The sequence below is a fragment of the Pseudorca crassidens genome, chromosome 16 (genome assembly GCF_039906515.1).
Source record: "Pseudorca crassidens isolate mPseCra1 chromosome 16, mPseCra1.hap1, whole genome shotgun sequence".
Classification (NCBI taxonomy): Eukaryota; Metazoa; Chordata; class Mammalia; order Artiodactyla; family Delphinidae; genus Pseudorca; species Pseudorca crassidens.
In genome coordinates, this window is record NC_090311.1 from 60,341,802 (window position 1) to 60,354,248 (window position 12,447).

Below are 12,447 nucleotides of genomic sequence, written 5' to 3' on the forward strand. Positions count from 1 at the left end.
ATATTTGTTGTTCACCTTGATTTTTTAATATATAACAATATTGGCATTAGGTAACTTTGTTTTAAAAATCTGTTATGAGGGGGAGCGGGAGGGAAAAAAAATCTGTTATGATATTTTTGAGTTTATAAAAATTTAAATTGACATGGTAAAAATCACCATAAGTAAAGTCAAAAGACAGATGACAAATTGGGGGAAAATATATTTGCAGTTCATCACACAGAGTTCATTTCCCTAATACATAGAGAACTACTACTCAATTAAAAAAGGAGGCCGTTGGAAACTGTTTATGGTGATGTGCTTCCGCTTAACTGCGCTACGGATTTCATGTCTTTAATATATATTCTCAGAGCATACCAGGCAAACCCTTGGCTGGAGAAGGGCTTGAGACACACAGCTAAAGACACAGAATGAGTGTGTAAACAGATCTGAGTTCTTTTTGTTTTTCCCCATAAAATAGCTCCCACTCAGAAATGTTCTGTCGCTATCAGTGGTACCCTCACATATCCCTTTACCCTGTCATCCATGACTTTTCTCATCTTCTTTTTGTATCTCCTTCCTCTCATCCAGAAAATCACGGAGTCTGTTCTGTGTTTCATTCATAGTATTAACATCTGCTCCAATCTTTCCAGGCCCACTACTACTATTTTTAGTCAATAGACACTCAGTATCTCACAGTTTAACTGCTACCCTGGTCTCCTTTTCTTTCTTCTCTTGTTCCTTTCTCCAGTCAGCACAATCAATATGCCACACCCAGATTAATTTCCCTTGGTTTTCATCTTGGGCCACCAGCTTACTCAGAAGCCTTCAGTGGTTCCCCACCGTCTAGAGTGAAGTCTGACTTCTGAACCTGACCCTCAGGGCCCCCCTTAATCTGATTTTCCCTCCTTATGTCTTTAGCCTTAGTCTTTTCACTGCTTCTTTTTAGGAACCCTCCATTACATCTAACCTGGCCTACTTGACCCTCCATATACCCATTTCCGCCTTCATGCTGCCCTCCCTCCTCCTCTTCACTAAGTCTTAGACTTGCTACAAGGCCCGGCTCAGTTTCTGACTCTTCCAGGTGGCTTTTCTAGATGCCCCAGCCCTCTACATCCATTGTTTTCTTACCTCCCGCTGCATTTATTAATTGCCTTTACCTCTCCTCCCACACTTAACCTTTGCCACCTATATAGTTTTAGGTAAACTTTAATTGAGTACATAATACAGTAACTTTTCACAAGGTGAACACACCCGTGTCATCAACATGCCTCTCTTCTGACACATACCCCATCCTCCCTAACCAGATGACAGTTGCCTGGGAGACAACACCACATCATATGCCTCTTTACATGAAAATGCATAATATCAGGTGCTCAGTGACATTCTAGATCAGAAATTTGAGCTAAGACTAGGCTTTGGCAAATAAGAAACACATAGAAATTTAAAGGAATATGTGAAATTTCCATTACTAATAACTATAAATTCTTTCTTCACAAGTAGTTACAGTTGAGGTTACATTAGAGGTAATATACCATTGGGTAAGTCTTGTTCAAGGATTCCTAGGTGGTGATCTATAAATGAGATTTTTATATCCATCTAAACAAGGCCATGTTATAGTTTTCTCTTTTCCTACACAAAGTACACAGACATCTCCAACATTCGATATTGTTGTCATTTTATCCAACAAATGCTTATTGATCATATGCATAGATACAGTTACAGCATATAGTGGGATTCAGCTTTGAAGAACATAGAAGATCTTTCTTCTGTAGAGCTTATATTTTAACAAGTCACCAGAAATAATTGGCAGAACTAAAAGAGAAGCTTAAGACTAAAGATAAAACAATGACTAAACAATAAAATAACTATGAAAAATTGTTACTAAATCATCATAAACATAGAGAGAGAACAAGAACATGGGGACAGGAAAGGCTAAAATGAAGCTTGGCCTTGCACTAGGGACTTTGGATAAGAAATCCATTTGATTATGATGTTAAAGGTACAGAAGAAGATGGCAGCCTATGAAGGTAGAATAAGGACCGGTTAAGAAGAGTAGAAAGATGTTGTAAACATCATAGGAACTATTTAGTTTTCAGGAGTGCTTTACAGTTTACAAGGAAGGTACTTCGACTTGTTCATCTTATTGAGTCTTTACCCATTATGATCTTGTACCATGGGTGGTGTTGTCTGTCCACAGCCACCCGGCTCCCACGTGCCTGTCGTAAGTTTAGACTGACTTCAGTCTTTCCACCTGCTGCTCTTGTCTTAGAGGAGCATGGGAATTTGTGTTCAGTCTTCTCTTAATTTGTGTAATTACTGCATTGAAATCACATCCCAGCTAACTTCATTATCACCATATTTATACTCTTTGCTTCAAACCTAAAGCATGAGAAATCTCCCTGGCAAATCATGCCGTCTGGAGGTTATAAGTATTTAAAAGGCAAAGTGAAGTCAGAGGTAAGTACTTTCCAGCTCCTAGCTGTGGTGTCTCCATCACTTGGAAGCATAGGTACAAAGAGAAGAACCATGGACTGCTAATCCCTAAAAACTAACTTGTTGAAAGTATTATGAGTTCCCTTTTGATTTTGCCTTGTCTTTTATTGCCCCTTTGGTTATGTCTTCTTTGTACCTAGAAGGCTTCAGTTTGTAAGGCTGTAAATCTGTCAGTCTTGTTGGCATGGCTTTCACTTCAAATTAACGTTCAGCAAAGGGATTAGCCGATAAACATTTCGGGCTGTATTTCTTTACACAAAAGGGTGGATATGGTTTGAACAGGCTGCTGAAGCCAGGAAGAGAAGTTAATTGTGTAAATCAATGCAGGCAAGAGCTGATCACCTTTCTGAAAGACAAGACAATGCGGCACACAACCTCTAAATAGATCTTTGGGGTCAAGTTGATGTCATGTTGAAGAATCAGTATTTACTGGGCTTTATAAAGTTAGACTTTAAATGAACCCCGGGCATTTCGCTAGGCCATTAATTGCAGGAAGAGGAAAGGTGACAGTGGCTGAAGTCCATGGCTATAGAGATACTATAAAAATAAGTGAAGAGACAAGACAGTCACTTGCTAATGTGCAAAGGTCTCAGCTTTAGGTTCTACTCAAGCATTGTTGGTTCACGTACTGAAAGGCTTTCTCAGGATTGTGCTGACATTTTAAGAAAGAGCAACTCTTCCATCCTAACAGAAGAAGGTCAGCCCTTTACTCTTTGACACTCATTATCTAAGCAGTGTGGCTTAATTTTCCTCGAATGAATTCTGATGTCATTTCGCATTCTGCCTTGTAAATGTACTGATCACAAAAGCAGGTTCTTTCTCAGAGTGTGGCTCATCCCTCCCTCTGACAAAGTTGAAAGCTTTTTAAATAAAGAATTGTAGTAAAGAGCATTTACTTTAGGACGCTGGCTTGAATCCAAAGTCTAATGAAAGGCTTTTGATAAATATTATCATTTGTATTTGTTATATCATTCAATAGAAGTGTTCCTCTGGCTGTTTTGTGTGCGAAAGTGTTCTGTACTCCTCGCTGGGTTATCAGAATTATTTGTAGGGCAGGAACCTTATCTTCTGTTTATTTTAGTCAGTGTTTCTAATAAATGTTGTTGACGAGGTGGGGGAATATATTATATCAAATTTTATCCTGTCTGTAACAAAACTAACATCCTGCATGGTCAGTGACAGAAAGTCATAGAAGCAGCTTTGTTAGGCCCTATGGATCAGGGTATGGCCCTAGGATGTTTGTTACAAGTTCCTGGTCATATCTGCTCAATAGATACATTTTGGAGTTGACTTCTCAGACCTCTTTCTCTAGTGCATTTTGTCAGAGGAGGCTTTTCAATTAATCAGCGAAGAGCTGCTGTTCTTTTCTCACTCCCGCTCCTATCCCTCCTCTCCAGGATCATTTTTCAGAATAAATACTGAAAAGAAAGCACAGGAAGTTTGTCGGGATTGTTGTGGTGTTTTTACAAGAGAATCTGATGTTTAATGTTTTCATCCATGATTTTCTTTGGATATTCACTCTGAGTTTTTATTCTTCCTTTTCAGCTATTTGAGAACTTCTGCTTTGGTACCCTAAAGCTCAATTCAATTCACATCTCTCAGAGGTTCACAGTAGACAGCTTTGGAAACTATGCCTCTTGTGGACAAATTGACTTCTCCTGAGGTGGATCTTGGGAAACACTGGAAACTAAACATCCTCACAAGGTGCTGAGGGAAAGTATCATCATTTTAATTGCCAAGGAGGGATGTGGAAATTTGGGTGATAACTTTCCTGGGTGATTCCCCAAGGATACCATGGTGTCTAATGGTGGTCCACAGTCATCGCACTGTCAGCGAGATGGTTGTGAGCACAGGGAGAACATACGCCTGTAACCCTTAGCTTGTTCATCTTTCACAGGGTCTACCTCTCTTTCCAAAGCTCTTCTCTGAAAATGCACCTCTGAAGCCCTGTGGAGCTCAGATTTGCATTATTTCTTATATACCTACTGATTTTGCCTCAACCATTTAAACTTATATTAATACTTTAAAAGAGAATTACAGGTGTGTGATCTTATTAATCTCTCCACCTAGATAATATCTACAGATTGTAGAAGGTTTGTATTTTTTCCCTCCCCCTTTTAATCAATACCCAGAATTTGTTTTTTATTGTGGTAAAAAACACATAACCTAAAATTTACCGTCTTAAGCCATTTTCAAATATACAGTTTGGTAGTGTTAGGTATATTCACATTGTTGTGAACTATCTCTAGAACTTCTTTGTCTTGCAAATCTGAAACTCTGTACCCATTTAAGCAACTCTTCTTGCCCCCCACCCCCGCAGGCCGCTGGCAACCACCATTCTACTTTCTCTTTCTGTGGATTTGACTACTTGAGATACCTCATATAAGTGGAATCATACAGTATTTGTCTTTTTGTGACTGGCTTATTCTACTTAGCATAATGTCCTCAAGGTTCATCCATTTTGTAGCATGTGTCAGGACTTCCTTCCTTGTTAAGGCTGAGTAATATTCCATCCGATGTATATACACTCATCCCTCGGTTTCCCTTGGTTTCAGTACCTCCCTTGGTATCTGTGGATTCTCAAGTCCCTTATATAAAATGGCATAATATTTGCATATAACCTATGCATACCCTCCTGTATACTTTAAATCATCTCTAAGTTATTTATAATACCAAACACAATGTAAATGCCATGTAAATATTTGCCGGCACACAGTAAATTCAAGTTTTCCTTTCTGTAACTTTCTGTAATTTTTTTTCTCAATATTTTTGGTCTGCAGTTGGTTGACTCCACGGATGTGGAACCCATGGATATGGAGGGTCGACTGAACCACATTTTGTTCATCCAGTCTTCCATCGATGGACACTTGGGTTCCTTCCACTTCTTGGCTGTTGTGAATAATGCCCTATGAACATGGGTGTACAAATATCTGAGACCCTGCTTTCAATTCCTTTACTACTTAGAATTTAAACTTTAGCAAAATAACTGGTAAAGTTTTTACCTTTTACTTTGATCTGTCCATTTTCTTTTGAAGTTGGTACCTTTTATATTTCTTAGATTCCTGTTCCTTCACCCTACCCTAACCCTTGCCTTCCCATGCCACTGATGGAGCTGCAGTATTGTAGCTCTTTTCTGTTTACTTCTCAGGGCAGCAGCAATCAAAGCAATGGTGATACCATCAGGACTATGCAGAGTTCCCTGGGAGAGTGTCAGCCACAGAAGGCACTCACTCCTTCCTTGCTGCAGACCAGCAAAGGGAGGGAGCTCCCAGCGCAGGTTTGCCCCACCCATCAGTCCTGCCACACTCTCTGCTGGGGAGCTCCAGCCTCACTGTTGTTACCTCTCATCTCTACCCCCTCACAGCCTTTCTCCCTCCATGGCCTCTCTTTTTCCTTCATTCCTTAGTCTTAATCTTGATTCTTACTTTCTATTTGAGAAGTATGATTCTGAATCCCGTGTGTTAATAAGGCCACGACATGGTAAGGGCTGTGTATAACACTCAGAGATCTATCAGTGTGACTGCACAGATCATTTGTGAATAAATGAATTTCTAAAGTAACTGTGTATTTCTTTTAGTATTATTATATAGTTTCAGTTTGACCCCCTTAGTCAGTGTGTGTTGGGATACATTGCTGCCATCACTTATTCAATAGCATAGCATATTTACATATCGGTGTTACGTATTGGTGCCTGCTTTTCCCCACCCCCCCACACAAAAAAAGGGTTGCTTTTTCCCAAAAAAGCTTTCTACTGGTAATATTCATTTTTTTATTTAAGTTGAGCTTTTACCTCACTCACCTCTGATTGTTAAATGACATATGGGAATGAGCGCTCCCAGAGGTAGTACTGAATAGCAGAGTTGACTGAAATTCAGTGCCCTCACCTCTTCTTGGTCCCGCTTCTGCCTTACTGATTTCTTTCTGACAGCTGCCGTTGGGCAGTAAGTAAAGAGGTCTTCTTTTGAGTATCAGAGGTATGACTTAACGTTTTTAGGAAAAAATTTTTGTCTTTGGAAAATGTAACTTTATATATCAAATGCTAAATTCTTAACAGAATTAGAAATTCTATTATTTAGTATTTAGAGGTAACTATGCATTTAAGGACTTATCATACTGTAATTTTTCACAAGTAATTTTTCACAAGTTTTTTGTCTTTTTCACTCTCATTCTCTCATACTTGTAAAGTGGAGTTTTCCAGCAGCTATGTGATATGGTGACATCATCACTCTAATGGTTAATAGAGTGTGTGCTTATGTATTTTTGTTTGTTTTGTAAGTTTGTAGGTATTGGTAGAATTGGAAAAAAATTTTATGTTTTAAGTTTTCTTTCTAGAAGCCAATAGACAAATTTTTGAGACAATGTAGCTCTAAAGAAAGTACACTTTAAACTACTGTTGTAGAAGGGGGAGTAGCAGGTAGTTTTGATGTAGAACTTTTAGAGAAGAGCAACAGTGTTAGAGAGCAAATAATTTTTGATGGAGCTAAAAGAATTTTTCAAGATTTCAGGTCCCCTTTCACCAAACTGTAATGGGGTCAAGGATGGAGGATTTACTTCTGTGCTTATAATCCAATCTCCCTTAGTATTACCACTTTGCAGTTCATTCTGCACTGAAATAGAGTTAAATTGCACCTAACATCACTCCAGTTGGTTTTTGAGACACTAAATTCACCCTCAACTCCTCTAAGAGGAGAAGGGGAAAAAAATCTCTCACCATGATTATTACACAAGATATGTGTTATTATATAAGGAACTTTGTTACGGAGAATAATATTGGTGTTTTTGTGAAGGGGCACAATGAGTTACCCCCAAATGAACTCTATACCCTTGGTAGAAACATGACAAATGTTTCTTATAATGGTTATTTACTTATTTTTGGCTGCGTTGGGTCTTCATTGCTGCACGTGCGATTTTCTCTAGTTGCGGTGAGTGGGAGCTACTCTTTGTTGCAGTGCACGGGCTTCTCATTGCGGTGGCTTCTCTTTGTTGCGGAGCACGGGCTCTAGGCGTGCAGGCTTCAGTAGTTGCAGCACGCGACTCAGTAGTTGTGGCATACGGGCCCCAGAGCATGTGGGCTTCAGTAGTTGCAATGCGTTGGCTCAGTAGTTGCGGTGCGCAGGCTTCAGTAGTTGTGGGGTGTGGGCTCAGTAGTTGCGGCTCGTGGGCTCTAGAATGCAGGCTCAGTAGTTGTGGTGCATGTGCTTAGTTGCCCAATGTCATGTGCGATCTTCCCGGACCAGGGTTTGAACCTGTGTCCTCTGCATTGGCGGATTCTTAACCACTGGACCACCAGGGAAGTCCTATAATGGTTATTTTTTAAGTGAACTTCAGAGTTTACTAAATTGGACACGGATGAGAATCCAGCTTCATAATGACACAAAGCTTGGTTCAGGTTTGCTCTTGCACTGTGCGCTTTTCCTTGTGCCAAAGAGAACCTGATGGTACCAGAGGGGTATTGAGTTAAGGAACACCTCTCAGATTCTGTCTTGATGCTTACAGGGAGATGGATAGCAAAACGCAAGGATGCTATAGGTGAGAAAAGGGGTTGCTGTTGTGGTTGTTTATCAATAACTTTTTTGTTGTTATTAATAAAATGATCTCTCAAACAAAGGTAAAATAAGATTACTGTGTGAAAAATCATCAAGCTATCTACTTTGTCTTATGCTTTTTCCACTGTTATGCTTCAATTTAAATATTTGTTTAAAAAATAAATTTCCTCATCCAGAGCTTACTACTTCCTATGCATTTAAGCACATGAATCATGTTGCTAAGTAATTTTTCACAAATGATAACAGCTAATATTAGCAGAATGCTCACATTTGTCATTTATTTGTGAATAATGTGTATTTATTCATTAAATCTTTACAAGCCCACTTAAGTTGGTGTTATCATTAACCTCATTTTAGAAACTGAGGCTTAACAAGGTTAAGAAATTTGCCTGAGGTCATAGTGCTTGTATCTGTGGTTCTTAAAATGTGGTCTTTGTACCCCTCAGAGTCCCTGAGATCCTTTGGAGGGGTGGGAATGTCCTACTATTTTCATAAAAATATTAAGGCATAATTAGCCTTTTTCACTCTGATTCTCTCCTGAGTATACAGTGGAGTTTTCCAAAGGCTATATGATATGGTAACATCATCACACTGATGGTTAATAGAATATATGTTTGTATATTTTTGTGTTTTGTAGAATTTTGTAAGTTGGTAGGCTTAGGTTATAGATACATGTTTTTAGAGAGAAACTCAGTTTGCTCTCAGTACTTCTGCTGTGCTTTTACTAGCTACTTCCCATTATAGCTACTATTATGGGCTGAATTGTGTCCCCTGAGAATTCATATGTTGAAGCAGTCACCCCCTAGTACCTCAGAATGTGACTGTTTGGAGATAAGGCCTTTAAAGAGGTGATTAAGTTAAAATGAGGCTGAGGCTGTTAGGGTGGGCCCTAAGCCACTCTGACTGATGGCCTTATAACTAGAGGAAATTTGGACACACAAAGAAACATCGGACCCCTGACTACCGAGATCATCTCCCTGGGTCTGTCTCCAAAAAAGTTCGGTTGATGATATTGCCTAGTAACTGGTGATTGGAAGGGTCCGAGAATGTCAGTGAAACTGACCAATTCAGAACAGACAGGGCCAGACTGAGGAAGTTCCTTCTGCCTCTGCCCTGATCATCAAAGCCTTCAAGGAATGGCCAAGAGACAGAAAGAAGCAGAACATTAAGCACAGTGGACATACAATTTTTGATGAGATTGCCAACATTGCCCAACAGTTGTGGCACTTATTTTTAGCTCAGGAACTGTCTGGAACCATTAAAGAGATCCCAGGGACTGCCCAGTTGGTGGACTGCAATGTTGATGGCTGCCACCCTCATGACATCATGGATGACATCAACAGTGGTGCAGTGGAATGCCCAGCTAGTTAAGGACAGCAAAGGAAAATATTTCAATAAAGGATCATTTGACAACCAAAAAAGAAAGAAAGAAAAACATCAGATATGTGCATGCACAGAGGAAAGACCATGTATGACAGCAAGAAGGCAGCCATCTGCAAGCCAGGAAGAGACAGGAGAAACCAAGTCTACCAACACCTTTTTTTTTCTTTTTTTTTTGGCCGTGCTTTGCTGCTTGTGGGATCTTAGTTTCCCGACCAGGGATTGAACCCAGGCCCTCGGCAGTGAAAGCAGGGAGTCTTAACCACTGAACACCAGGGAATTCCCAAGTCTGCCAACACTTTAATCTTGGACTTCTAGCCTCCAGAATTTATGGAGAAAATAAATGCTGTTGTTTAAGCCACCTAGTCTGTGGTATTTTGTTATGGCAGCCCTAACAAACTAATACACTTGCTATAATGCAGAAGGTAATCTACCTTTCTTCTTTTGAGCCAGACATTAAAGAGATTTGCCAAAGTGTAAAACAGTAACAATACGACTACTCTTATTAATTTGGTGTGTGCGGGGGGTGGGGAATATAATTTTTTTCATAAAATATGTTATTTTGTTAATATGGGTTTGGTATTGTTATTTTTAAATACACTTTTTTAATTAAGTTTTTTTTGAAAGATTTTTTAGAGCAGTTTTAGGTTCACAGAAAAATTGAGAGGCAGGCTTAGTTTTATTTTCAAGTACAGTATATCAGTGTCTATACTGTATATCTCACATAAACAAAAACAAAAGTTCTTTGGGGTCCTCAGTAATCTTTCAGTGTACAGGACTCTTGAGACCAGAAAGTTTGAGAACTGCTGCACTATACTGTCACTTCCTTCCAAATGGGATCAAGTGATACATGGTTTTCTATAATGAGCTTGTCTTACCCAGTAATATGTAGTGGATCACATAAGTTGTCAGTAGATACAGATCTACATTATTTTTAATGTCTGTACCATAGCCTGTTGTATGTATTATAATTTAACTAGTTGATCCCTAACTAATGGACCTTGATTTGGTTTCCAGGTTTGGCTATTATAAATAATTCTGGATTGAACATCTTTGTATGTTTGTCTTTTTATGTTTGTGAGGTCATCTAGAAATGAGATTAAATGGTTTTAAAGATGTGGTTAAATTTAAGTTTCTTATTTGGAAACTGAGGTTCCTTCCTCCATTTTGTATTGCTAAATATTAAATACAAACAGAAGAAAAGCATGAAACATATGTACCATTTATCAGATACACCCAGCAGCTTTGGGGCCCCTTTCAAGGCTGACCTGCCAGTAAGTCCCTCAAAATTTAGGAAAACCTTTTCTTCTTTATAAACAATAGTTATTGTCCATTTTCTACAGCTCTTTTCTCCCTCATCTGGAAATTTGGATTTTCCCTCCTAAATAGCTTTACTATTGGATTAACTAACAGTCCTGGACTGTTATTGATTTGCTTTAAGCCCAGGACTAATATTGACCCAGCTTGAAGGTGCTACAGAAGGCAGGTCCCATTGGAGGAGTGTGGGAAACATTTTGACCTTCAGGGGTCTGGAAAGAGCTATTGTCTTATTGATGGGCATCTTGTTAGTGCCTTTCCAGACTCTTTATTGGGCAACTGTAGTAATTTCAGAAGACCAGGGACTTCATAAGATAGTATTAGAATGGGAGAGCTATGACATCTAGGATCTACCTCCTCAATGTCTTGGAGACATGTAATTAGGTTTGCTAAAAGACGAGGATTGAAATGGAAAAAGCTGGCAAATGTTAGTACGTATTCAGAACTATGGGACATCATAGCCACCTCTTCCCAACCTGAGGGAAGAAGACCTAACATTTCAAAAATGTTCACTATGCCTAGGCACTTAGTATGTAATTTTGCATGGGTTTCACAGCAATTTTCTGAGATGGGTGGTATCATTAATTTATAGATAGAAGATAGATTAAGTATTTTGCCCAAGAACCCAGCTAGTAAGAGGGATTCCATCCCCAGTCTATATGACAACAGATTGCTCTTCCATTGTACACTGCGGCTGTGTACAACTGGGCAAGGCAAGCCTGCTTTATTTACTGTGAGATGTAGACATCAATGGCCAGGGCCTCATTGCAGCACCACCTCTAAATCCAACTGCACAGAAAAAGAAAACATGGAAAGGGAGTTGTTGTTTTCTGTTTTCCCAAGGGACCCCAACCCAAGCCATTGATGCATTCAGAATTCCCAGGCAAGCCAGACTCAGGGTGACTATGAACCTTTCAACCTGTGTTTCTTTCCTACTGATTAAGATCATGTTATTCATTGCCTTTGATTTTTTTTTTTTTAACATCACAGCAGCCAAGTTTTTTGTTTGTTTTTTTAAATAAAAACACAATCTAGGGCTTGGGTCCCAAAAGTTTAATATGTTTTGTCCTGTCAGATTATCTGTTTCCTCTTCAATTTATTTGTGATGTAAACCTCACCCCATTTCTGCTCTGATCCTGGGACTGTGCCCAGAAATGTGTATGTCAACACATTTCTAAAGGCAATGATAAGGATCACAATTTTAACAAAAACTTAAACACCTCAAACAAACCCAGCCTCCCCACACCCCTTTCCCCAGTGGCTTATTAAAATCAACTGAAGTCAAAACCATAGCAAATGTGCCTTTTTCAAATTTACCTCAAGGCAGATGAAATAGCCAGACATTTGCCTTTTAGGGTTGCCCTAAGAAGAGCTAACAAAAAGGGTGACAGCCCTTAAACAGCTGCTTGGGGAGGAGGACATCTGCCTCTGTTTTACCAGCTATTCAGTGCTCAGGCCTTGCCTTGAAAAGAGCATGTGGGGCTGGGCAATAGTTCTCAGGCAGCCAGTTGTTATATGGCTTTTGTCTTAACGAAGCCACCCATTACTGTAGAGCCATAACTCGCAGGAAGCCAGCTGTCAGGGCTGTGGCTCAGGCCCCTCTGGGTGGGAGGCAAGGGGAGAGAAAGAGTGTCTGTGGCCAAATTCCCTTTTAGACACCTGAGCCTGGCTTTGTAACCAGAGAGTTTCGTCTTTTCCTCACTCCCATCTTCCCTGAGGAGACCCGGCACCC

At 39.6% G+C, this 12,447-nt stretch overlaps 1 protein-coding gene across 13 annotated transcripts in view; it reads left to right on the top strand.

Annotated features, from left to right (window-relative positions):
* ASCC1 (activating signal cointegrator 1 complex subunit 1) overlaps positions 1-12,447 on the top strand; it is a 141,547-nt gene that overhangs the window by 128,686 nt on the left and 414 nt on the right. For 10 of the 13 annotated variants that reach the window (XM_067710608.1, XM_067710609.1, XM_067710610.1 and 7 more), the window contains 2 exons: positions 4,018-4,176; positions 5,253-5,904. The exons of 2 other annotated variants lie outside the window; for them this stretch is intronic. In XM_067710608.1, coding sequence (XP_067566709.1) covers positions 4,018-4,134 — 117 coding nt within the window. In that variant the 3' untranslated portion in view covers positions 4,135-4,176; positions 5,253-5,904. Of the gene's footprint in view, positions 1-4,017; positions 4,177-5,252; positions 5,905-12,447 lie in introns of those variants that run through there. One more of the 13 variants, XM_067710620.1, reaches the window with a different exon arrangement.